We start from the raw sequence: 23,642 nt of genomic DNA, 5'->3' as shown, positions 1-23,642 counted from the left end.
TTTTATTTTGAGACCATAATATATCTTAAGTAATTATAAATTAGTCAAGAAAACCGTACAATTTCGGGTATCCATGTTTTATTCTACAAATATTTTTTTCCGTTGGCTGAATGAACTTACGTCTTAAGTCTTATTTGTTGATTCACGCGAAAATTAAGAACAAAACATCAACCAATCACAGCCACACACAACGATCGACGCTGCCACGTCAAACGTCACTTCGGGCAAGTGAATGAAGTGGCATAAAATTTCGGCTTTGTCGGCATTTCGTAGTTCTTCGTCTTCCGAGTAGGTTTTAATTGATCGGCTAGTTCAAAATGCGTTTTCTTTTACTTACCGTAACGATAGCCCTGCTGGGCGCCGCACTCGGAGACGATGTGCCTACAGAGGAGAATGTACTTGTGTTGAGCAAATCCAACTTTGACACTACAATCCAGGCGAACAACTTCATCCTGGTGGAATTCTGTAAGTTTTAGCAAATTTACATAAATTAACTTAAAATTTCAATACTATTAGGCAGAATAATGTGAAGTTTTTTTATCGTTTTCATGCATAGAGGGTATTGACACGTCAAGATGCCGGTACAGTTATGTGCTTTGTGTAGGTAGTTGAAAACGTGTTTTTTGTAGATGCGCCATGGTGCGGACACTGCAAGTCGCTGGCGCCGGAGTACGCCAAAGCGGCGACCAAGCTGTTGGAAGAGGAGTCTGCCATCAAGCTGGCGAAGGTTGATGCCACGCAAGAGCAGGAGCTCGCCGAGAACTACGGCGTGCGTGGCTACCCCACCCTCAAGTTCTTCAAGAACGGCAGCCCCATTGACTACACTGGTATTTATCATTTTATTTTCATTTTCTTATTAATCTATTTGATGTCCATATTAACCTATAGTCATTAACTACTAGTGTGACTCATTAACTGTGTATCTAATTGGCTGTTAACTGATTACACAGTTGATTAAGTTATTTTGATTTAAAATTAAACTGCAGAACTTCCAGTACTAGTAGTTTTACTTTATATGGAAAAAATGTTTTTAATTTATTTATATTAATATTTTTTTTTACTTTAGTATTACAACTTTCAGTAATCCAGACATAATACTTGAGGTTTTTCCAATGTTTTGAGGCAGTGTTAGAAATTATGTTTCGTTCCTAGGTGGCCGACAGGCTGATGACATCATCTCCTGGCTCAAGAAAAAGACTGGCCCTCCAGCGGTTGCTGTGACCTCAGCGGAACAAGCCAAGGAGCTGATCTCCGCCAACAACGTGATTGTGTTCGGTTTCTTCCCCGACCAGGAGACCACTAAGGCCAAGGCCTTCCTGAATACTGCTGGGCTTGTGGACGACCAGGTCTTTGCCATTGTCTCGGACGAGAAGGTCATCAAAGAATTGGAAGCTGAGGCTGAGGATGTTGTTCTGTACAAAAACGTAAGTTACTATCCCACATATTAAAAACTAAGGAACCTCTTTTAAATTTTGTCTTTCTGAAGAACAGCCATGTCAAAATTATAGTTCATGACAAACAATTTTCAATGGCTAGATTTGAAAAACGTGTATGAATAACGCCATATGTACATATATAATTCTAATACAAATATGTATATTTCATAGTTTTGTGCAACTTACAAAAACAGCTGCTTAAAAAAACATATTGGGAACACTTGCTTTATTCTTAAAAAAATGAGTTTTTACTATCAATTTTTTTTCCTACTATAAAAAAAAGAAAATTTATAATTTCATCTTTTTCAGAAACTACTTACTTATGTAGGAATACTACAATATGATGGCTTTGAAAATTAATTTTGACTATTGTCAACTGATAAGATTTCACTGATAAAATCATGACACTGACCTAGGGGTCAAAATTCCTTGCATTCATGTTTCTGCACTGTTACATACCTACTATAATATCTTCATAGCTGATAACAGTGATAATAATAGATTAAAAATTGTTATTTGGTTTAATATGACGTGTAACTTGTTACAAGTGTCTTAATACTGTGTGTGTGTGTGTGTTATTAATTCAACTTTATTATATTTTTAAATTATTTATGATTTGTTTTCAAGACTAGCGCTATATTAAATTTAATTTAGTATTTAAATACTCGATGTTTGTGTAGCTACCGTTGGTTAATGTTCAGCCAAGGTATGGTTGGACCGGACGGATACAGTGCTATGTTTACGATGCTATAAATAATCTTTATTTAATTTAGTCATTATCTTTTATCTATTTTTCAATTTGTTCACTCTATATTATATTATGTCTTTTTCCTTCTTGTCTGTTACCTTTCGTGATTTTTCTCACTTGATATTCTCATCAGAAGATCAGCGCTGGAAGCCACCAGCAACATGCTGAGATGAGGCCATTTTGTGGCACTTTATACTTTCTTTGTTTTTGTTATATTATGTAATATAATGTGTCTTGTTTGTGTTTACGAATAAAAAATATTCTATTCTATTCAATAGACATAGATAGCCTTGGTATTCTACCAATTACCATATAATTTGTCAACAGTTCGAGGAGCCCCGTGTCAAGTATGAAGAGGCTGAATTTGACGAAGACTCCATCAAGAAATGGGTGTTTGTTCAGAGCATGCCCCTCATCGTTGAGTTCTCCCACGAGACTGCCTCCAAGATCTTCGGCGGCCAGATCAAATACCACCTCCTGCTCTTCCTGTCCAAGGTAAGAATAATCTTATGTTATTAACTTTAAATCATCGTCATTCAGCCCGAAGTTTGTACACTAGTCAATTCAACCAAAAAATTTGTTTTTATTTAAGGGAAAAATTCACTGTTTCGGGCAAGACTCGAAACTGACCTTCGCTGACAGATGTATCAGCTTGATAAAAAAAAATTGATTCAAACAAACCTAGCAACAAGAATTTTCAGATCATCAGTTACAAACATCTATAGATCGTGTCATTCATGAAGACGCCTACCTTGACTCGTAATGTCATTTTATTAAAGGTTAGATTTGACAAATCTGTGCCTCATTATGGAACGCAATAGTTAGAATGCAATGATGTTTTACTGGAGAGGTCTCCAAACTTTTGACCCGAGGGCCGCAGCCCGGGCCTGTGCTTAATTTTCACGGGCCGGATTGTAAAGAATTTAGAACCTTTCGCGGGCCAAATTGGCAGGCTCGCTAGTTTGGAGACCCTTGGTTTACTGTAAACTAAACTAGATTGTCAGCAGACCTAATATGTATATGTTCTCGGTTCGTATTATGAGTCTATATACCTGAGCTGCTTTAAATGCCTTCTTAATATAATATAATCATTGATTTCCCCCTTGATATTCTAACATTCAATTGAATGGGACTGCCATCATATAACAACGAAATATAGTCCCGGGTAACATCACGTATTTCATTGACACGAAAATTTCTGGGTTTTACTTATACTTCGTCTTTTTAGCATTAAAAAAAGGGTAAACACAATCTTGATGCGTAATTTTATTGAAAAACACTATTAAAAAAATAGTAACTAATCCTTACGAAACCAAAAGAATCTCAAAGATCATATATGCTATATAATTTTATTGCTACATGTTATTATATTAGCTGTAACTTACTTTTCATAAGTGTATTTCAACAAAAAACATATCAAGATCCTGCTTTCTAATCTAAACTAACAATTGCTTTGCTGAAACTAACAATTATGTGGACCATTGTTGTCTATAAATAAATAAATTGATTGATTGATTGATAATAAATAAATAATAATAATAATTTATGACTGATAACATTAAGAGGGATTTACTGTATTTAATACCTATTTCACAGATATAGTCATCCCATCCAAAGCAATTGGAAGTGAAAAAAATACATTGGGACCATTACAGTTTATTAATTTATAATTCCAAACTTTTCAATTGAATTTTAAAGTCTACTCTAATTTGAATGGTTTTCAATGAAATATCCATCTTTTTTCTACTTAATATAGTAAGTTTTTATTCGTATTACTTAAAATATCAAGGATTTTAAATAGTACTAGTAAATAGACTAATCGTAAGTTTAGTCTATTCTTATCTAAAACCAGTTTCCACTCAACTTGAGTCTAACATCACAAGTCATAAACCAAATTACATAGTTCTGTGATTGTAGTCTCATTTGATGGAATTGAATCGTTCTATTTTACTGACAATTCGTGAACTCTATTGCAATGATCAAAAGGTCTAAAATGATCAGTTGAGTTGCTGCTAGTTCGTCGAGATGTTTATAATGACGTTATCAATGCATTTCACGCTGTAACTAGGGCTATTTCCTGCTGTTTGATAATTAGTAAAGCAACGATTGTAAGTACGAGTAAGGTACGTGTTCGTTTGATAATTAAGTACTTGTTTCATTTATAAATAAGTAATAGATAGCTTTATCGTGTCTCTTGGCGACTGCTTAAAATAAACAGTAGAAATGAGATTGCTCGTTTCGTGTCCAAGCGCTCAATTTCGAAAAAGAAGCGAAATAGAGTTATTCGCTGTGTAAATAATGGTTTCTTATATATGCTGCTGTTGTACATACTTATAAGAAGTAGGTACCAAGTTTATGTCGATTTTTTGAATCAATACTCAAATAACTGAAGTTAAAAAGTTGCTTATTTGAGTTATTTGTATTAGGGTCGGTCTTTGTAGACCATCGATCCGTATTCGAGTTGACATCATTTGCGCCATAAGCTCAACCAAAAGGGTAAGTACTTATTGTCGGTTGTCAATAAGGCGCTATTTTAATATAATTTGAAATCAACCTTATCCACAACCGATAAGGTGGTACTGTTTAGTTGAAAACGTCAAATTTATCTTATTTTTATCGGTTGATCAGAACTCGTTAATGGTTTTAAAGACAATGCTCTACTTTTATTCCGGAACTTTTACTCGGACAACATAAACATCATAAACGAACACGCGTTCTATTTAGAACTTATACTATTTATAAATTATAAATGGGTATAAAGGTGTCATCCAACGCCATGCCGTGTGAACAGTGAACCGTCAATGGTGAAAGTTCGCAGGTCAGCTAAGCCACGTTTTGCCTGTGAAAGCATAAAGTACTATCACTACTATACCGTTATCTCATTCTCATAGATAGCCTAAAGAGTGCGTCACTTTTGGTTAACCATTTATAAGACAACCGTTACGATTATTCGTATTCGAAAATCATTTATTATACTATCCCCCAACTATATAGACGACTGGGGTCGTAAAATTTCTCTTTCCTGCTTGCGTGGTCATCGCAAGCGTGAGAGAGATAGTGATATGACATCGGTCGTCAGTTTGGTTGACGGATACTATACCTGGTACGTTTGAGGCTATGAGTTTGATTGTAATTGGAATTATAGCCTTGAGCGGCAATACTAGTTTGCGCGCTGCAAAAAATGTACCGGCGTTTTTGTCTCGCTGATAAGTGGGTCAGTGAGTCCCGTTAACTTCTTGATAATTTCACATTGACAGCTCAAATTAATGTAAATGGAGTATGAAAGTTGCATTTAAAATAAAACTTACCAGATTACTTCAAGTCAAGCGACATATTAAAATAACTTCTCCGAATTTTACGATGTGTAGAAAATATTATGTTACATCTAACTCATTGTTTCTTGCGTCAACGTTTGATTAGTCGGAACCAGTCAGAATAATATTCGAATTTGCAATATTCGACAATATATTGGTCGGATAGCTCGTCAGTTTTATAACGGTCTTGCCATTTAAACTATTGGAACTGAAAGGTCACGTTCATGTTAAATATATTAAAATGTTTTTGATGATGACTAAAAACTTTCTATCGCTTGTAGAAAGTACATCTCGAAATCCTCAAAACTTTGCTAAAACTCGTGTCATCATGCGATCTATGATAAAATTGACAAATCAAGACTTATGAAAAATATTGGTACTGGTTATGACTATGAGTAATGGATCGTTATCTTTTAAGAACGATATTTTCCTCAGATTCAAACCAAAAAATATGTGAATTTGATGTAATAAAACCAGTGAAAGTGTTTTGTTACCACATGCGACATATACACACATTTCCTAACATCAATCGAATTCGAAAACCTTCAAGTTGAGGTTTATTATGTTTATATTCAAAAATTGAATTTGTATTAACTTCATTCTCGTCCAATTTCATGAACACAGGGTAAAATTATAAATTCAAAGTACATTGAACCCAAAAAATTAAATTTTCTTTATCAATGTATTTGTCGTAGAAAAATGGCGACTTTGAGAAGTACGTTGAAGAGATCAAGCCCGTCGCCAAGACCTACCGCGACAGAATCATGTCTGTGGCCATCGACACCGACGAGGACGACCACGCCAGGTTTGTTAAACTATACTTTATACTGATAAGGTCGAGATTGCAATAAAAAAATATTTGCATAGAAACACTCTGAAGTAGTTGCTTCTTCGGTCAGTAGTAATTTAGTAATATAAGAAATTAATTAATATTAAGGTTCGTAGCACGCACTAATTTATTTGTTTTTTTTTATTACTAGCAAATTGAACATAGAGCAAGTATTTTTTCTTATTCATTCCTTAAATTAAGTTTAAGGTGCCAATTCCAATTATTACGATTAGGTAGCCAAGCGGACACCAGGCTCCCTAAGTAAGCTGTTAACCCTTTATAAGGCAGAGGCGATTTGGAAACCACTTAGTTAATAAACATTTATAGAGAAGAACATCCTCTTTTTTATTTAACTATTATGGTATTATATAGCAAATATATCAGGCTTTCTTTTCTTATTTATACTTTTTCGGTCATAATTTAATTTTAGTGAAATTAATTAATCTAAAGTTTGTGGTCAATGAATGCACTATGCCCGTTAAGGGAAGCAAGCATTTGTCACTGTTTCCATTATACTATTAAATACATAGACTGCTAAAATCATAACCCTTTCTTTTGGTTTTGCGGTAGTCGGGTAAAAATACACAAGTCGCTGTATCTAATAATTTCTATTATAGGCGAGTGGTGAGACTGTTATTGGTATGATAATAAGGTCTAATTTTGATAAATCCACTCTCCATCCACGCTCCATCGTGAATTGCAATATTTGCAATAACTGATATCTAATGAGAACCAAGTTTAATTTATTATCAATTGAGACCTGACGGTACATAATTTACGACCGGAAGTCTCGTTCTAACTCCTTGATAGAAAGAGACTTCCGCTTGTAAATTGTATCGTGAAACGGGCCACAGGTTATAATTTTTTCAGTGATATTCGTATAATAATCCTACCCTCTACTAGATACACAATAATATTCGATTTACGATTAACATTATGTAGTCAAACACCAGTCTGTAAAGAGCATCATTATGTTTGTTGTCAATGTCAATGAATAGGTGTATTGGAAACAGATCATCTGAAAACTCGAGTGCACTAACGGGCAGAGTGCATATAATGACCACATGTTTTTATTAATGATTTCGGTTTTTTTTTGCCGTAGATGTGTTCCCCAGTGCATTACAAACTTGGTAGTGTATTTAACTTTCACGTAGCATATCTGTGTAACTGCGGCCTTATAAAGGGTTAAAATGCCGGGACAACACTAGAAGATAAAGATGATGATCTTTTTTGGAATTATTGGAAATCCATGTAGAAATTTACTATATATTTTATCTCATATTATAGTTAGTTGTCAAAATTAGCATATAATAAATCTGTTTTATTCACGTGATAACGTCTTATAAAGACGACCGGTTGGCCTAGTGGGTAATGTAATGACCCTGCCTACGAAGCTGATGGTCCCGGGTTCAAATCCTGGTAAGGGCATTTATTCGTGTGATGAGCATGGATATATTTTGTTCCTGAGTCATGGGTGTTTTCTATGTATTTAAGTATTTATAAATATTTATATATTATATATATATATATATCGTTGTCTAAGTACCCTCAACACAAGCCTTATTGAGCTTACTGTGGGACTTAGTCAATTTGTGTAATAATGTCCTATAATATTTATTTATTTATTTATAAATTGATAAACCACGGTAGCATGCACGAAAAAGTTTCACGTTGTGGACAGATCTCCATGGTAACTCTTTCTTTGTATTATACAAAATAATGATAATTCAGTGATAATAATTCAATTCAATTCATAAATAAAAGTATGCAATTTTTCATCAATGTTTTCTTATGACGTTATCACTTATCACGCAAAATTATTTTCCGTAAACCGACTTTACAGACAACCATTTTTTTTTTCTTAGGATCCTGGAGTTCTTCGGCATGAAGAAGGACGAGACCCCGGCCGCGCGCCTGATCGCCCTCGAACAGGACATGGCCAAGTACAAGCCTGCCTCCAACGAGCTCTCTGCCAACGTTATTGAGGTAAGGAAATCTTATTGTTGTCCACTGTTATATCAATATGTATATGGAGGAATTTGGCTGCGTTAATAATTTTGTGTATTTTTAAAACTGTTTATAAATTGGTATTAAAATAAGAATTACAAGAGCAAGCTAGGACCTCATGTTTTCAGACCAGGTAGTATCATAATGAGTCAAATCAGCTAGTCTTTATGAAATAACATACAGACTACGAAGGTATTGTGCAACACAAGCAACAAACATGGTATGCTATGAGCGAAAATATGTGTGCTACACGCACGCGGTTTTATATACGAAAATACAAACAGTGTAAAACAACTTTATTTATAGGTAGAAAACTCAAGATTCAGGTAAACTTAAGTAACAGTCAATAAATCAAAAGTTTTTCATTTGTTACAAACAGGAAACGTTACTAAATATAGACATGCATTACTTACAAAAATTACGCACCTATTAAACCACAATTCTTATGTTAATAGTCAGTTCGCACGCTTTCTGTTACAACCGATTAAACATTCGATTCTTGTCCAGTATCAATAGGCCCTTGTATTTTTGTTATCTGGGAAGAAAATAATAAAGAGATCTTTGGTACAAATGCTATTTCTTAATAGATATGTGTATCATTAAAAGGCGTGGATTCTAAGGACAGGTCAGCTCTACAAGGATTCCTCGGAAATTGCTACCAAAAGTTCCGTACTAAAAATATTTTTGTGTAGGTGAACGAGGAACTCTTCTTTGACTAAAAATAGCCTTCAGAGAAACACAATAAACGGAAAATAACATTACTTTGTTGGACAATCCCATGGAATTCTCCTATTATGTTGTATACATTTACAACAATAAACCACTCGTTCTTTGATTTAAACCGTATCAAAAGATTTATTAGACTATCGACGTATCGAATGCGTGTTTTGCAAACACATTATTACCACATTAGCTTCACCTGTAAACCGTGTGTTTTTACATCGATGAACGTTTATCAATAGATTTCAAAATATAACTCATAATATTGTGTTCTAATATTGGATTATTTGTAACTTTTACGATTTTCACGTGCTATTTTATGGTGCCTGTTAGACCAAGATTATTCTGCACGGACTTTGCAATGGCATATGTTTATACAGATCAGTCTCGATGCAGAGTCCGCTTAGCGGGACTCTATGGGTGTTTCTGTACTAGCGGCGTTTCCTTTATATATGTCGGCGGCTGATCGTAAGATCAGGCAGATCGTGAAATTCCTAGGTATATCGTGAAACGTGAAAATCTTTGTCTCGTTCCCCGAGTCGACGACGAGTCCTGGATGGATTGCCCTTTGGGCATCTGAAGCAACGTAACGAACCTATCCAACCCATCTATATAAAAAAAATCAGAGAGGAAATTAAACAAACCACGTATTTATTGAGTAAATATGGCAAAGTTCATAATTTCCAGGAGGTAAATGGGACAGAATCGTATTTTTAAAGTTACATGCTTAGTTGTTTCTAAAATCAACAATTCAAACGACAATAGAATATAATAAGTACGGAAAGTTCCAAAGTAGGCAATTTATGAAACTAATTAGATAAGGGTAAAAGTGCAAGTGTTATTTAGAAGTCACTGTATAAATTTTTAATAACTTTATAATAAAAGTGTACATTGCAACGCCCACGTGTTTTCTTGATACAAAATCATTATTATAAAGGTATTTCCATTGCAAATAAACAAGAAAAACTTTTTTTATGCTAATGAATATACAAAGACACTGTAAATAGCCACATTAGCAGAATGAAAACAATACATTGTTTAGGTGTCATTGACATCCGAATTACAAGATAGATTTAGCAAAAAAATACAATACCTACTGTACGTTTAGTTGAATATTTCAGATCGCGTAGGAAAACATACGGTATAAAATCCATGTGTCAACATCAGTTTCTCAGTAGATGTAATTTTCGTTCATCTCATGTGGCTATGACCTAACAAAACCGTGACAGCATAGTGTCGATAATTGGTCTGCTCTATTACTAGTCTTCTGACGCCGACGAAACTGATGAAGATAATAAGAGTTGTCTTCAGATCTGTGCATCTTATTTGCTACAGCTTATAATTATTGAAAGGTCTTCATGAGCAATCTGTTTAGGGCTTAAGTAACTACGCAGCGGCTCAATAACCTTCAAATTTGTTTCGTCCAGGAATTCGTCCAGTCCTTCTTCGCCGGCACCCTGAAGCAGCACCTGCTCAGCGAGGAGCTGCCCGCCGACTGGGCCGCCAAGCCCGTCAAGGTGCTCGTCGCCACCAACTTCGATGAGGTCGTGTTCGACCCCACCAAGAAGGTCCTTGTCGAGTTCTACGCCCCATGGTGAGGCGATTTACAACTTTATTGCAAAGAATTAAAGCTTAGTATTGGGCCACCAAGGCTTTTAAAGTGTTTTCAGCTTCGATAAGATCATCTTATCCTTCAACAAAGTCATTCTAGAATTCTAAGCCTCATGGTGTAGTTAATCCAATGCGTGCGGTCATAATGACGATGGGCCAAGGTTTAGGATTTTTTTGGCCTCACTAATAATCCTATGAGTAGGTCAATATACCAAAGCAGCTCGTTAAACCAGAGAGATTTTAAATATAAATAAATATTATAGGGACCTTCTTACGCAAATTGACTAAGTCCCACGGTAAGCTCAAGAAAGCTTGTGTTGTGGGTACTCGGACAATGATATAAGTATACAAATGCTGAAATACGTGAAAAACATACATGACTCGGGAACACAGGTGCTCATCACACAAATACGTACATGCCCTTACCAGGATTCGAACCCAGGACCATCGGCTTCATAGGCAGGGCCCACCCACCCACTAGTCCAGTCCGGTCGTCAGTTGTTTTTTTTTTCTTGTCTAATAGAGCAAGCACAATGCAATAGTTTATTTGTCAGTTTAATGTGGTGTTACCTAACCATAAGTGTAATGAAATGACTCCTTTTTAAACTTCTTATGTGATAACATACCCATAAATTAACACTAACTTGTTGTTTTAAAAGATAACGATAATATAGCTGGTTTGGCTGCTTTAACGGATGTGGAGATATTATGTATTGTATCTGCTTGGTACGTGCAAATAAACAACAACTAATTAAATTTTCATAAAACACAACTAAATTCGCTAAGGAAGAGGTTTAAATAAGCAATGTTAAATTAATGTTATAATCACTTCCATAATCGAGAAAGTTAACGTCAGTTCCATAAATATTCAATTAAAGAACTATGGACAACCGAAAATGTGGTACGTGAAAACCTTGTAAAATATCCTTCTTAAATCTCTTTCAATGTACCTAAACCTAAAGTAAACGATGGAAGTTCACCGACCGACCACGTAATATTTTACGATACGCGGGGGACATTATTACTGAAACGTTACGCTTTATTATTATTGACCTACTTTTATGGTTGATTGAGATTTATACGGCTCATAAGTAAGTAAAATATTTTCTAATGTAACGTCTAAATAACAATTTGATTTGTTTTTTTTTCTAATTCGAACTCCCAAGGGTATATGACTAGAGAGTTTAGCGAGTGACATACCTACTACGTACAATCTTCTTCTTGCGTTTGTCGCGGCTTATTGCCGTGTTTTAACAATTATTTGAACGTTTAATATAGAATGCTGGTTCATTTACAATAAACAGAACTCTTATGTAGGTATTAATATGTTGGTTTTTATAACAGTGAAAAAAGTATCACATTCGCGTCATATTAACCAAAGAGAATTGATTGTAACAGAGAGGTAAAGTCTAAGGAAAAAAAAGTACCCCTTAGTTTGACATCCAAAACAGATGGTGCTGTACTGCGCCATATGTTTTACGGTCACTGAATTGTCAAACGTCCACTTTTGACATTCAGAGTTACCGCAAAATATATGTAACTGTACAGCGCCATTTCGTTTACCTGTAAAATTCGGTGCACGAATTGTCTTAGATTTTACACATCTTACTCATTGTATCTTTGGTTTAACAAATTCAATTTGGTGCAAAAAAATACATATTATTTATTCTAACGCAAGCATCCAATGTCAATGCCACATGAATATCCCGCCCAACCGATAACTAGCCATCGGCGGGGCATTGACACTACTGTTAAATTTGTCCGTCGAGTCGAGACGCAAACTACGTGCACGACACGTACATACGTGATTGCTTTATCTTGACTTATTTATTCCGTGTGGTTAAGAATTGCTTTCATAATAATTGGGTTAGTGGATTATAATGAGTTTAATTTACATTTTTCGGAAACACTAGCAAGTTTTTGGTAGAAATAGTTTAGACATAAATATAATTGATAAATTGTACAATGTGTGTATTTTTACCCGACTGCCAAAGGGAGGAGGGTAATGTTTTTGTGTCATTTTATAGAGAGAAAATCTTTTGCCAGGTCCCGTAAAATCCCAATACGTCAGTTAGGTATCCTTAAGTATTTTTCGGAAATTTTGGAGTAGTGTCGCGAACGTCGCGATCAACCTGCTTTGATATTGTAAATATAAGTATGTATTTAAAAGATTTTCCTTTAAGATGTAGATTTCATTGTGGTTATGTCACAATGATAAACTAGGTATCGACAGCATAACGACAGTTTTCCTCACACATTTTCCCACAATTGGATAATAGCATGTTGTCAAGGTTATATGCGGCATAATCTGCAATTTTATAGCATGCTAGGACGGCTCTAACAGTCTAACTATAGGTACAAATTACTCAATATACCCTATCACAATGGGTCCATATCGTTACGAGTAAGATATGTCGAGATCATATTTCGAGTGGGTTAAAAGTTTTTCTATAAATTAGTCTTAAATAAATGTTTTTATGTGCATCCGATAACATTCCAGGGGAACATCGTATAGATTACAGTCGATAGGATTGTTTTATATAAATAAAAAATTGGTATGGCCACTTTAATTCTTGGTGAAACGAATCTCCTGGGAGAATGTGTTGCCAATTCAATAAACAAAACTATAAGACTGTTTACGTGTTAAGCGTGTTTACGTGGCGTTCGTTAGCCGAGGCAACCTGAAACCATGATGCAACAGTTCGTCTGTTTGTCGTCTGTAATTTGCACAAGTGCCTCGTGAAGCGCTCGTTATGAACATAAATAATGAAATATATGTTCAGACAGCCGTGGTATGGTCAGGGGAAATATGCCTTTGAAAAAACTGGATCTGCTGTTATTGAATAGATTTTTACCGAAGTGGAAATCATTTTTTTTATTTTGAAAATCTACAGTTTCAAATGATGTAACTTTGTACAATATAAAATTAAACAATTAAACACCTTCGTCCTTTGCACAAGTGTATCACGCAACTGCTCATGAGCGCCTATTATATTATATAGCGATTAATACGAATAAAATATCCTATCGGCAAACTTGTTTTTCCACAGTGGGTGTGTTTTGTGTCAATATGGATATTTAATACAACCGAACCTGATTTTATGGTCTTCTATTTGATTTAAACAATGTAGAAATCTTAATACAAAGTTACGCAATTCTTTACATCCCATAATTTGCACAAGTGTCCCATGAATCGTTCATTAAGCAGAAGTCTGGAGATTAAGACAAATACGCCGTCAAAGTTATTTGCTCGACGGCGCGGATGAACATTATGTTAATGTCGTTGCTATGTCGCGCGGTGAGTAATCAAGATGACGTCCGTGGGTGCGCGGCTTGAGACCAGTACGCGGGGTGTTGAGGCAATCATGTTGATCTAGATATAATTTTATTTAGTGAAGCGATGAAATTAAGTGAATTGGGAACTGTACCGATAAAATTCTGTTGGGAGTAGTAACCATATGTCCATCCATGGTTAATACATTTTTAGAAAGGTTGTTATTAAGACGAAATAATTAACCTGGCAGCTATGCCGCTGCAGCACCAGAGTCCTCGTGGCACCTACCGACTACTACATAAGCCTCTTTAATAACCTATCTTGTATTAATATTATAGCTTAGTCTTTCAAGAAAACAATATATTTGTCTAAATTATTTAAAGTTAGAATTTTTCCACAATACACCATAGAAAATAGTGATAATTAACTTTGCCAATATTCTGGCGAAGCTGAACGGTGAGCCGTCACATGGCAAGTTGCGTCTAGACCCGCGTCTTAATCTAACTGTGTTAATTAAAGAGGGACGGGTAGTCTATCTCGCAGGCGAGACTGTCGCGCCGCTCCTGTACTAGGCCTACTGGCGAACGTGCCTGCTTTGGAAACGTTTCGCGTCAGTCGCGTACATCACGAGTACGTAGTACGATGCAGCAAATATCGCACTCATTCGGAAGATATAAATCTCATATATTTTAGAAACTAAAGTTAAATCTATTTGTCCCCAGGTGCGGCCACTGCAAGCAGCTCGTGCCCATCTACGACAAGCTCGGAGAGCACTTCGAGGCCGACGAGGACGTCGTCATCGCGAAGATCGACGCCACCGCCAACGAGCTGGAGCACACCAAGATCACCTCCTTCCCCACCATCAAACTGTACACCAAGGACAACCAGGTTCGTGGATCACACAGTGGGAGACTGCTGTCTCGTTATGTATATATCTATATATCAAACTGCTGAAGTTGGCGCGTCGAGCTACATCCCATATTGAAGTGGCATTGCGACGCGTGTCTGCTCACGACTATTAGCGTTGTCAATTGTCATTTAAATATGGAATGTAACATTAATAACTATCGTGTAGAAGGTGCAAAATCCTTTGATTCTACTAAGACACAATCAAATTTAGTCGTCTTATACGTGTCTTAGACTACGAACGAGCTAGTATGTCCTGTACCATAAGCTGCAAAAGTGCATGACGACTTTATCGAATTCATTCATAATTTCTCCATGCAATTTCGCAGCTCACTGTACATCTGACCTCCGATTACGAGTAGTGGTTTCTATAAATATATGCAAACTATATTAGGGACTAACTCACAAAGAGTACATACATATTTTACATGTTCTAAATGGATCACAGGTTTTTGTATGAGGATTTCAAACGTGATGCTCGAACTAGAAAATTTTAGAAAATGTTGTTATTCAGCTTATGTTTGTATTTGGATTAAATGTAAAAGAGAAAAAAACTAAATATTAAATTCGTTCGCAGGTCAAGGACTACAACGGTGAGAGGACGCTCGCCGGCATGACTAAATTCGTAGAGACTGACGGAGAAGGCGCCGAGCCTACGCCCAGTGTGGTGAGTTTCTTGCTTTAAATCTGTAGGGATTGTCTCGCATTGATGATCGATCGTAACATTTCTATAGAAGCTGATAATGTACGCAGCGCATGGTGTCAGTGGAAAACCAACGCATTATTTTGCTAATAGAATTTGGGAATCAATAGTTGAAACAACACATTAAGTTACGTGTAAATCGCAACCAACACAGTTACAGCAATTTCATTTACAAATTTTTATCGCCGAGTTCACGACTGTTCGCAAAACTGAAACAAAGAGACATACAGCATACAGTCAAAAAATTATGAAAAATATCTTAACTTTTCGACTAATGAGCAAAATGAGTTAAACTCATAAAACAACTACATTTCTGACGCAACAAACTTGATAACGTTTTCGCTAGTAGATAACAGGCTATTATGTGCTACGTGTACAGGATGCCAAAATATTATCTGAGCTGTTTATGTAACGCTGTAATGCTCAACTCTCAGCGTAATTTATTCCAAAATCACTCGTACATACTGCGTTAGTAAACTGGGGGGCCTACCGCGAAAACCGAAATTCGCAAATCGCAAGGATCTTTCTCTTTTACTCTCACTAAGACGTAATTAGAGTTACAGAGATATAATTTTACGCAAGTCATATCCACAATGTTTTTACAAGCTTTTATTTAGTTTCACCTGTCCCGTTGATGTTTGAAATTAAATCTTGGAAGCTCAATTAGGGTTCTATTCCATCTATCGAATATCTTTGGCTAGTTGCTATAACCAATATTTGAACAAATTTCTTTGATGGAAGCCTATTCCAGATGTCCAATCTTGGTTCAAGTTTTTTACTATTTGCGCAGCCATTTTGAATTAAATGTCATTCATAATATTTGATCATATGTCGGTGTTTCTAGTAAATTATATGAAGTCACCCAATTTCTTTGTTCAAATGCACATTGGACAGGTAAGGTTGAGTGAGAATGCAATATTATGGTAAATAACATCGAGCTGATCTTATGATGGAGACTGGAGGTGGCCATATAAGCGTTTTTTTTATAAAACAACACAACCTTATTTTGTTGACAGTCAAACAAAAACTACAATCAGCCGATAAGTTGTATAAAAAAAGTTTTTTTCACACAAATCGTATTTTTTTATTCCAGAGCGACTATGAAGAGGAAGACGAGGTGCCCGCCAGAGACGAGTTATAAGCCGTTGGCGCTTCAAGAGACTTCCGTAGCATAGTCTGTATAGATTTATATTTACTTTTATACCTAATCTAACTGCATTTCGTTCGCTAGACTGTTACTTTACGAAGGACTCTAAATTATGTTGGGTTGTACTGTTTACAAATTTGATATTTATTGTGAAATACTCGCCTTTGGTCAGCCGGACCTCGTTATTCGGGGAGACTATGATGGTAGAGTAACGCATATACCATCGACAAGATATAGGCATAGTGCTACCGGCCAGTGTCCTCAGTGTATTGTATCTGTGGTAAGCATAATTTATTTGATGCGCTCAGCACTCGTATGTACAACACTAACATATTTATAATTTCTGTATCATAATGATATGTTATTAACACATTCCTTAGATGGATACTTGTTAGGTTGAATTCATCGAACAATCGTTTTTAAGGGCACAGGCGGTGTTTAATTTTGAACGAGTGATTTGTGTCATTGGCCATAATTATGTATTTTTTCAATTCTAATGTTATTTTGGCCTCATAGCAAAGTGTATTTTTATATTTCGTAAAATTTATTAAAAATATCGATTCATCACAAAAAATATAATTTTATTCCGAAGTTATTTTTGTAACAATCAATATATTTTTATACTTGTTGTGTTTGTGTTAAATTAACAATAAAGGTGCTTTACTATCAATTTAAAATGTATTACCCTAGTTTTCGGTTAAAAGCTAATCGGTACTTATTAATCGTGAGTTTCGGTGTGTTTTGAAACTGTAAATATTGTTCAATAATACCCATAAAAATCGATTTCATAGGCCAGGATTACGTGTATGTATTGTGAAATACTTATTGTCGATACAGAAATTGATAAATAAACAAAATAAAAAATACTTTTTGTTTTCTTTCTCTATACGTATGCAATATGCATAATTGCATATACATACCCTAGCAATCATTTAGCATCTAATCTTAAAAACCTAGCAAATTTATCTCTGATCAATAGGGAATATTAAGTAAAATTCTGCGTAGAGAGCGCATACTGAGGGCGTACCTCGAGACAAAAATCGAAATGTCGTTATCTGCGTCTCTACCACTCTTGCATAATTGAGCGATAGAGAAGCAGATAACGAAGTTTTGTGATAGACTCTGTAAACAAACCGCCTCGATGCATCAATGTCATCAAAAAACAGTTTAAGAGGGAAGTATACCACGTGATCCTCCATACATAATGAGATAACGTTTTTCCACTTTTAATATTTTCCATTCTCCATGTTTTTTTTGTATGTTATTAACACAGTAAAAAACTAGGTTTATTGGTTTTACTAAAACGTTTTCTCCTGAAATGCAATTTCATAGAAAAAATGCCGTTATTTCGCTATGATCGCAAAACTATTCTTCCCTCTTAAGTCATAGTATGTATAAATTACTCTATGGTTTACAATATGTGCTAATGCTGCACTCTGGCGGTAGAACATAGCAGCCTATTGGATGACAATTATTGGATGGCGCGCTCGGGCGAGGAAAACGCATGCGCCGCCTCGGCCGAGGCACGTCTACACTGGCCGGTTTGTGCGTGAGGAAATTGCCTCACGCGTATGCTCGCTCTGTGTGGACCCGGCTATTCAGTATAATTTCATAGTAACTTTTTTTAAATATTCAAAATGATAACTAAAAATAAAAAAAACATCTTGGTATCATAGTTAATTCATTTATTATCTTAAATACAATGATTACAACGCAAAATAATTTTTAAACATGTAATTTCATTGGAGAATTCGTATACCAAGCCCTACCTAGTGGAGTTTTTCAAGGGATCTAATAAACCTCTTCAATCTATCATAACTGCATGCTTGGGAAAAACTGTCAAAAGATTTGTGCAAGGAAATGTGCTATTTTACATCACCAGATAAGTTTTACGACCTACGTGCATTCACATAAAGTGCATTTTCGTTTGTGACAGTCATATCCTCCTAAGGCCCAAGGTCCAGTACTTATTAATTACGATGAAATTTAAGTCATATTAAATCGGGAAGGAGTATGTTTTGTTTCGTTAATTTTTTTATACTAAATAAAATCTACTCTATTCTCTGCACTGTAGGTTCAAATTTCAATGGCATTTATTTTTAATTTGTTTGCCTGGGCCTTAGGGGGATATTAGAGTCCTTCAGTTCTGTATTTTTAGATTATTATATTAGTAAGGGCTTGCTATACGAGCACATAAAGTTTGTTCATCTCTCTATATCACATCAAATGCCGCACATCGAATTCAGACAAGTTTGGAATGATTGTGTTACAACATTAGCAGAAGCTACTTTGGTACAACATTAAGGTAACTAGTTCATTACAAATAGTCAATATGACCCGATCGTTCGTATACCTATATAATAGCAAGATCCATTGAATGTGTAAGATGTGTAAAGTATATTGTCGGCGGCCGACCGTAAAATCAGGCCGATCGTAAAGTTCCTGTGTAGTGTTTTGACGGTAGTCACATTAAACCAATAGATAGGCAGGATAGGTTCGCCAGGTGGCTGCAGATGTCCGAAGGTGCATAGCCAAGATGACAATCGCTTGCACTTCGACAACGAAACGCTTTGTGTTTCTTATCACTTTTCCATATTAGTGCGACAGTGACAGTTTCGTTCGCTACGGACGTTCGATTAGCATGTTGGCTACGCACCCTGCCCAGAAATACTCCGTCAACTCAGAGAACGAGACAATGATTTTCACGTTTCACAGTATGGGCTAGAAATTTCATGACCTGCATGGTTTTACGATCGGCCGCCGACATATAGATAAATTCGTGCCTCCAATTTTACAGGCTATTAAGATAGCGCTATACAGTTTCGTACATTATACCGTAATTCATGCTGTCAAAATTGACGTAAGACTAATTAGCAACCACGAAACATGGCGTAGTACAGCGCCATCTAGTTCATATGTCAAATAAAACAGCACGTTTGTTTCTTAGACTTTACCTCTCTATTATAATCAATAGGTAACTTTTGATAATGGGCACCAATGAAAAATCCTTAGGCGGTATTCCATTCAAAATCCATTTTCGAGACTTAACAATTATTCAAACATTAAATAACTTAAATCTTCAATAATCAACAAAAACTTTCAAATGCAGTCTGTTAAAGAATTACAACAAATAAAAATATATTTTATCATGATTTCGTTTATAATATATTTGAGGCTGCCAACTTTTTCTTGTAAGTCTACGTCTTTGCTCCTTTAAATTGACCATGATTTACGGCCCGATTCGAAAAATGAGATACGATAACGATAAGTTCTGGTTTAGATAAGTTCTCATTTATATATTGTTTGTATGTCGTATAATTGACAGAAACAGCTCGATTCGGGCAACCATTGTCACTTTGACGTTAGAAATATCGTAGATAGATCTTATTGGGATCACAGCGGAATCGAAATAAACGTCAATTTTGACATGTCTTTTAGTTATCAATCTTTTAAAGATCTTTCCAAGATCTTAAACGTGTCTTAAACATTCTTCGAATCGGACCATTAGTTAGGTCCTGATCCGTCGAACATATTTTTTCATTATGGGTACGGTAGTACAAAAAAGTTTCTCTAATAAACACCGTCACTGCTGCTCACAACTAACAAGAAAAAGTTGAGAGACCCGTTTACTAAATCAATGTAAAAGAATACTAGGATGTTACTTATCACATGCGTGTATAGTCCGCAGCGTAATTTAGAATTACGGTTTAGGAGTCTGAGAAACTCCAGCTTGCGAACATATAGTATATCAAACGAAACAGTTCACGATATATTATTTGCACCCACAAATATATAGGTTTCACGAAAGCTGGCACGAATGTTTTTTTATTAGTACGAGACTTTCATTGTATGACTGACACATATATCTGTATTCAGTCAGAGCCGTTTTATTGCATAATGTCATTCACACATAGATATGTTCATTCGCTCATTCGTTCCATTCGTGCTAGCTCTTTTGAATTGACCTACAACAACAACAATTTTTATTTGATATACACTTCTTATCGGACTGTAACCTTATATTCAGTAGCTCATATTAGTAATATATATTTGAAATGAATCAACACGTATTCATTACAATTTGATGTTATCATTAGGCGTGACACACATGGATGCAAATAATATCTGACGAACACAAATTATGTAAACTTACCCTAATTTAATACATAAGTAACATGGTCACTATGAAGTTACATTATCAGTTAAAGTCAAGTGCATCAAAATATTGAAGCATCATGTATCGAATGGAGTGCGAAACTAATTTCAAATATCGATGAAGTGTATTAGTCAGCTTATACAATTAACTATTTTAAAAGCCAGGCACCAAACGGCAAATACGTGAACTATACCACACTTCGTTACAAATGAAATAAAATTGAAAACACGTGTTTTATATATAAAATTGTGTTTGTTGACGTCTACTGTTCTGCAGGAGGCAACTTGTGTAAGGTCCTTTTGGGATAATGGCGATATTACTGATAATTACTAAAAAAGTTGACTGATATAAGTATTAAGTCAAAACATCAGTTGCTGTAAATCGACCGATTAAAACGGACGTTCGCATCAGTTTTTTTTCTCGTATAAAATAAAACACTTCGGCAAACTTTATTGGAATTAACTCTAAGCACCTTAAAATATTTTATTTTTTCAAAAAGTCTTATTCACCACGGAGTGCATAAATGTTTAAAAGTATGAATTAAATAGTAGTAATTGTACATTAGGATAAGATTCTTGTAGACACAGTGGTTTAATGATCAAACTTAAGCGCGTTCATTGCCAGCGCGAGCTACGCGTTACGGTTGTATGATTCGTTCGTGCATTAGAAAAACGGTAAACAATCTTGACGTGTATTTTTATTGATAAAACTTAGTTTATATTACTTATGAAAGCAAAAGAATATAATCGTGAATGATTTATAATTGTACATATTTTTTTGTAATTTCAAGTGTTTTTTTAATAATAAGACGTTCTTCTTTTTCTTTTAATTAATAAAAAAACGAACTATAGCTAATAACGCGTTTTTTCGAGATAAAACCCCTACGAACGGAAATTCCGCCTAGAGGGTTGCTGGCAGTGAATGTGTTAAAGTTGTCCCACAATTATAAAAGATAGTAAGTATTTGATATAAAAAAAAAAAGATATAAGCAAACACTTAAGTCACCAATAACATGTTTCATGTATTCACGCTTTAAAATAACTTATGCATTCCGTTCATTGCGAATCATACAAATCAAGAGTCAACGCCAAAAACAACAAACATCTAATAACACCTACTTAATACTCGGCTTTCAACGTGGTACTACCAATAGGTTACAAAGATGTATTTTTAGACGCGAAATCTTGGTGTAAAGTATGGTTACCAAACATGAGGAATTTCGGTCGTTGATCCGATACTATGTCTGTCGCCTGACACCCTTGGTTTTAGTGTGTACCCATAGAGTTTGTTGCCTATGTCACCAATGGAGTAACAAAAGGCATATCCATACCTATGTGGGAATTTGTATGTCGTCATAAAACTGTAAATTGCTGTCAACATAAGTTTCACTTTAAAATACTTATAGGTTAAAAATAAACCATGAAATATCAGTTCATGAAAGGCATCAGTTGAGGGTTCCGTACCCAAAGGGTCAAACGGGACCCTATTACTGAGACTCCGTCCGTCCGTCTGTCGCCAGGCTGTATCTCCTGAACCGTGATAGTTAGCCCGGTGTAATTTCTACAGCTTATGTATTTCTGTTGCCGCTATAACAACAAATACTAAAAACATAATAAAATAAATATTGCAGGGGGCTCCCATACAAAAAAGTGATTTTTTATAATGGTACGGAACCCTTCGTGCGCGAGTCCGACTCGCACTTGGCCGATTTTATTGTTCATTCGTTATTTTGCAGCTTTAGTCTGTACTGTAGCGACGGGTCAACGTACGATATTCTCAACATTTTGCGACCGAACTTTAAACCTTACCGGGCTAAAAACAACCCCTGCAACTTATGGCCAATTCACATGGTACAAGTTTTGGGGCGAGATATCGAATAACATCGTAGGCAATAATATTGCCTATTTTGCAAACGAGAGCCGTTTTGAGGCGATTATATTGCCTATTTTTAAGTTTTATGACATACCAGTGCAGTTTCCGTGGTGATATATTTTTCTCGTCTTGTGTTTGAAATCCCGTACCATGTTCAGCCCTGTCTCCTAACGTACCTCAGGGCATCAGAGCGCAAACATGGAGTCCTGGTCGTCCTTGTTGATCTGGCGGTGGCGCGGGGTGGTGGTGGTGGAGGGGGCCGAGGGGGCGGCGGCGGGGGCGGGGGCCGGGGAGGGGGCGGGGGGGAGCGCGTCGGCCGCGGCGGCGCGGGACGCGAGGAACTTGTCGAAGTCGCTGCTGGTTACGCTCTCGGTGGTGCCGTTGGCTTCTGATGCCGCCTATATATACAATTTGATTAACGAGATAATCAGACTAATGCGGATTCACACGCCGTTCCGGTGTGAGCGAGACAGCATTATGCATGAATATAGCGATGTCCCGCTTGCACACCGCAACGGCGTACAGATTCGTGCAAATCCAATGTGAAGACCATCTAATTTGTAGCGGGTCAGCCGAAGACCCTAATGCCGTGGCCGATATGTTAATCGTTTGTTGACAAATGCAACGCAAAGTAAAAATATATCGGGATATTAGTTTCCATTGACGGTTTGTATAAACTTCATAGAAAACGCCAATTTTTAGTATAAACGATTGTCACTTGGTCAAGAACAGGTACAGCAAGTTCTGATCCGCACGAATTATATAAGGTCCGTGTGACCCTTGGATCAAATTGTTTGAAGATCCCTGTGCTATACGAAAAAGCCAATTTGTGAAAAAGTTAATACTTAATGTATAATAGTGTTGAAGTGCATGTTAATATGGTGTATTTTAACTAATTTTAAAGTCCATAAGTTTAGTT

At 35.9% G+C, this 23,642-nt stretch overlaps 2 protein-coding genes across 3 annotated transcripts in view; one reads left to right on the top strand and one right to left on the bottom strand.

Moving 5' to 3' along the window:
* The first annotated feature begins 209 nt into the window (after positions 1-209).
* On the top strand, positions 210-17,561 carry LOC133523400 (protein disulfide-isomerase). Its single transcript, XM_061858943.1, has 10 exons — positions 210-465; positions 630-827; positions 1,153-1,424; positions 2,512-2,679; positions 6,194-6,303; positions 8,193-8,313; positions 10,482-10,648; positions 14,662-14,827; positions 15,423-15,512; positions 16,642-17,561. The coding sequence occupies exons 1-10, from the start codon at positions 318-320 to the stop codon at positions 16,687-16,689; spliced, it is 1,488 nt and encodes a 495-aa protein (XP_061714927.1). The 5' UTR covers positions 210-317; the 3' UTR covers positions 16,690-17,561.
* A 798-nt stretch (positions 17,562-18,359) lies between these two features.
* Positions 18,360-23,642, bottom strand: part of LOC133523399 (TOM1-like protein 2) — a 28,767-nt gene continuing 23,484 nt past the window's right edge. For both annotated transcript variants that reach the window (XM_061858941.1, XM_061858942.1), the window contains exon 13: positions 18,360-23,121. In XM_061858941.1, the coding sequence (XP_061714925.1) occupies positions 22,909-23,121 (213 nt within the window). In that variant the 3' untranslated portion in view covers positions 18,360-22,908. The remainder of the gene's footprint in view (positions 23,122-23,642) is intronic.

The sequence above is a fragment of the Cydia pomonella genome, chromosome 12 (genome assembly GCF_033807575.1).
Source record: "Cydia pomonella isolate Wapato2018A chromosome 12, ilCydPomo1, whole genome shotgun sequence".
NCBI classification, from domain to species: domain Eukaryota; kingdom Metazoa; phylum Arthropoda; class Insecta; order Lepidoptera; family Tortricidae; genus Cydia; species Cydia pomonella.
This window is presented reverse-complemented; position numbering and strand designations above follow the sequence as displayed.

Bases quoted from the DNA above. Each gene is read 5' to 3' on its own strand.
- LOC133523400 (XM_061858943.1), top strand. From the start codon at position 318: ATGCGTTTTCTTTTACTTACCGTAACGATAGCCCTGCTGGGCGCCGCA. The intron at 828-1,152 runs GTATTTATCATT...TTTCGTTCCTAG, and splicing joins CAGCCCCATTGACTACACTG to GTGGCCGACAGGCTGATGAC. The intron at 6,304-8,192 runs GTTTGTTAAACT...TTTTTTTCTTAG, and splicing joins GACGAGGACGACCACGCCAG to GATCCTGGAGTTCTTCGGCA.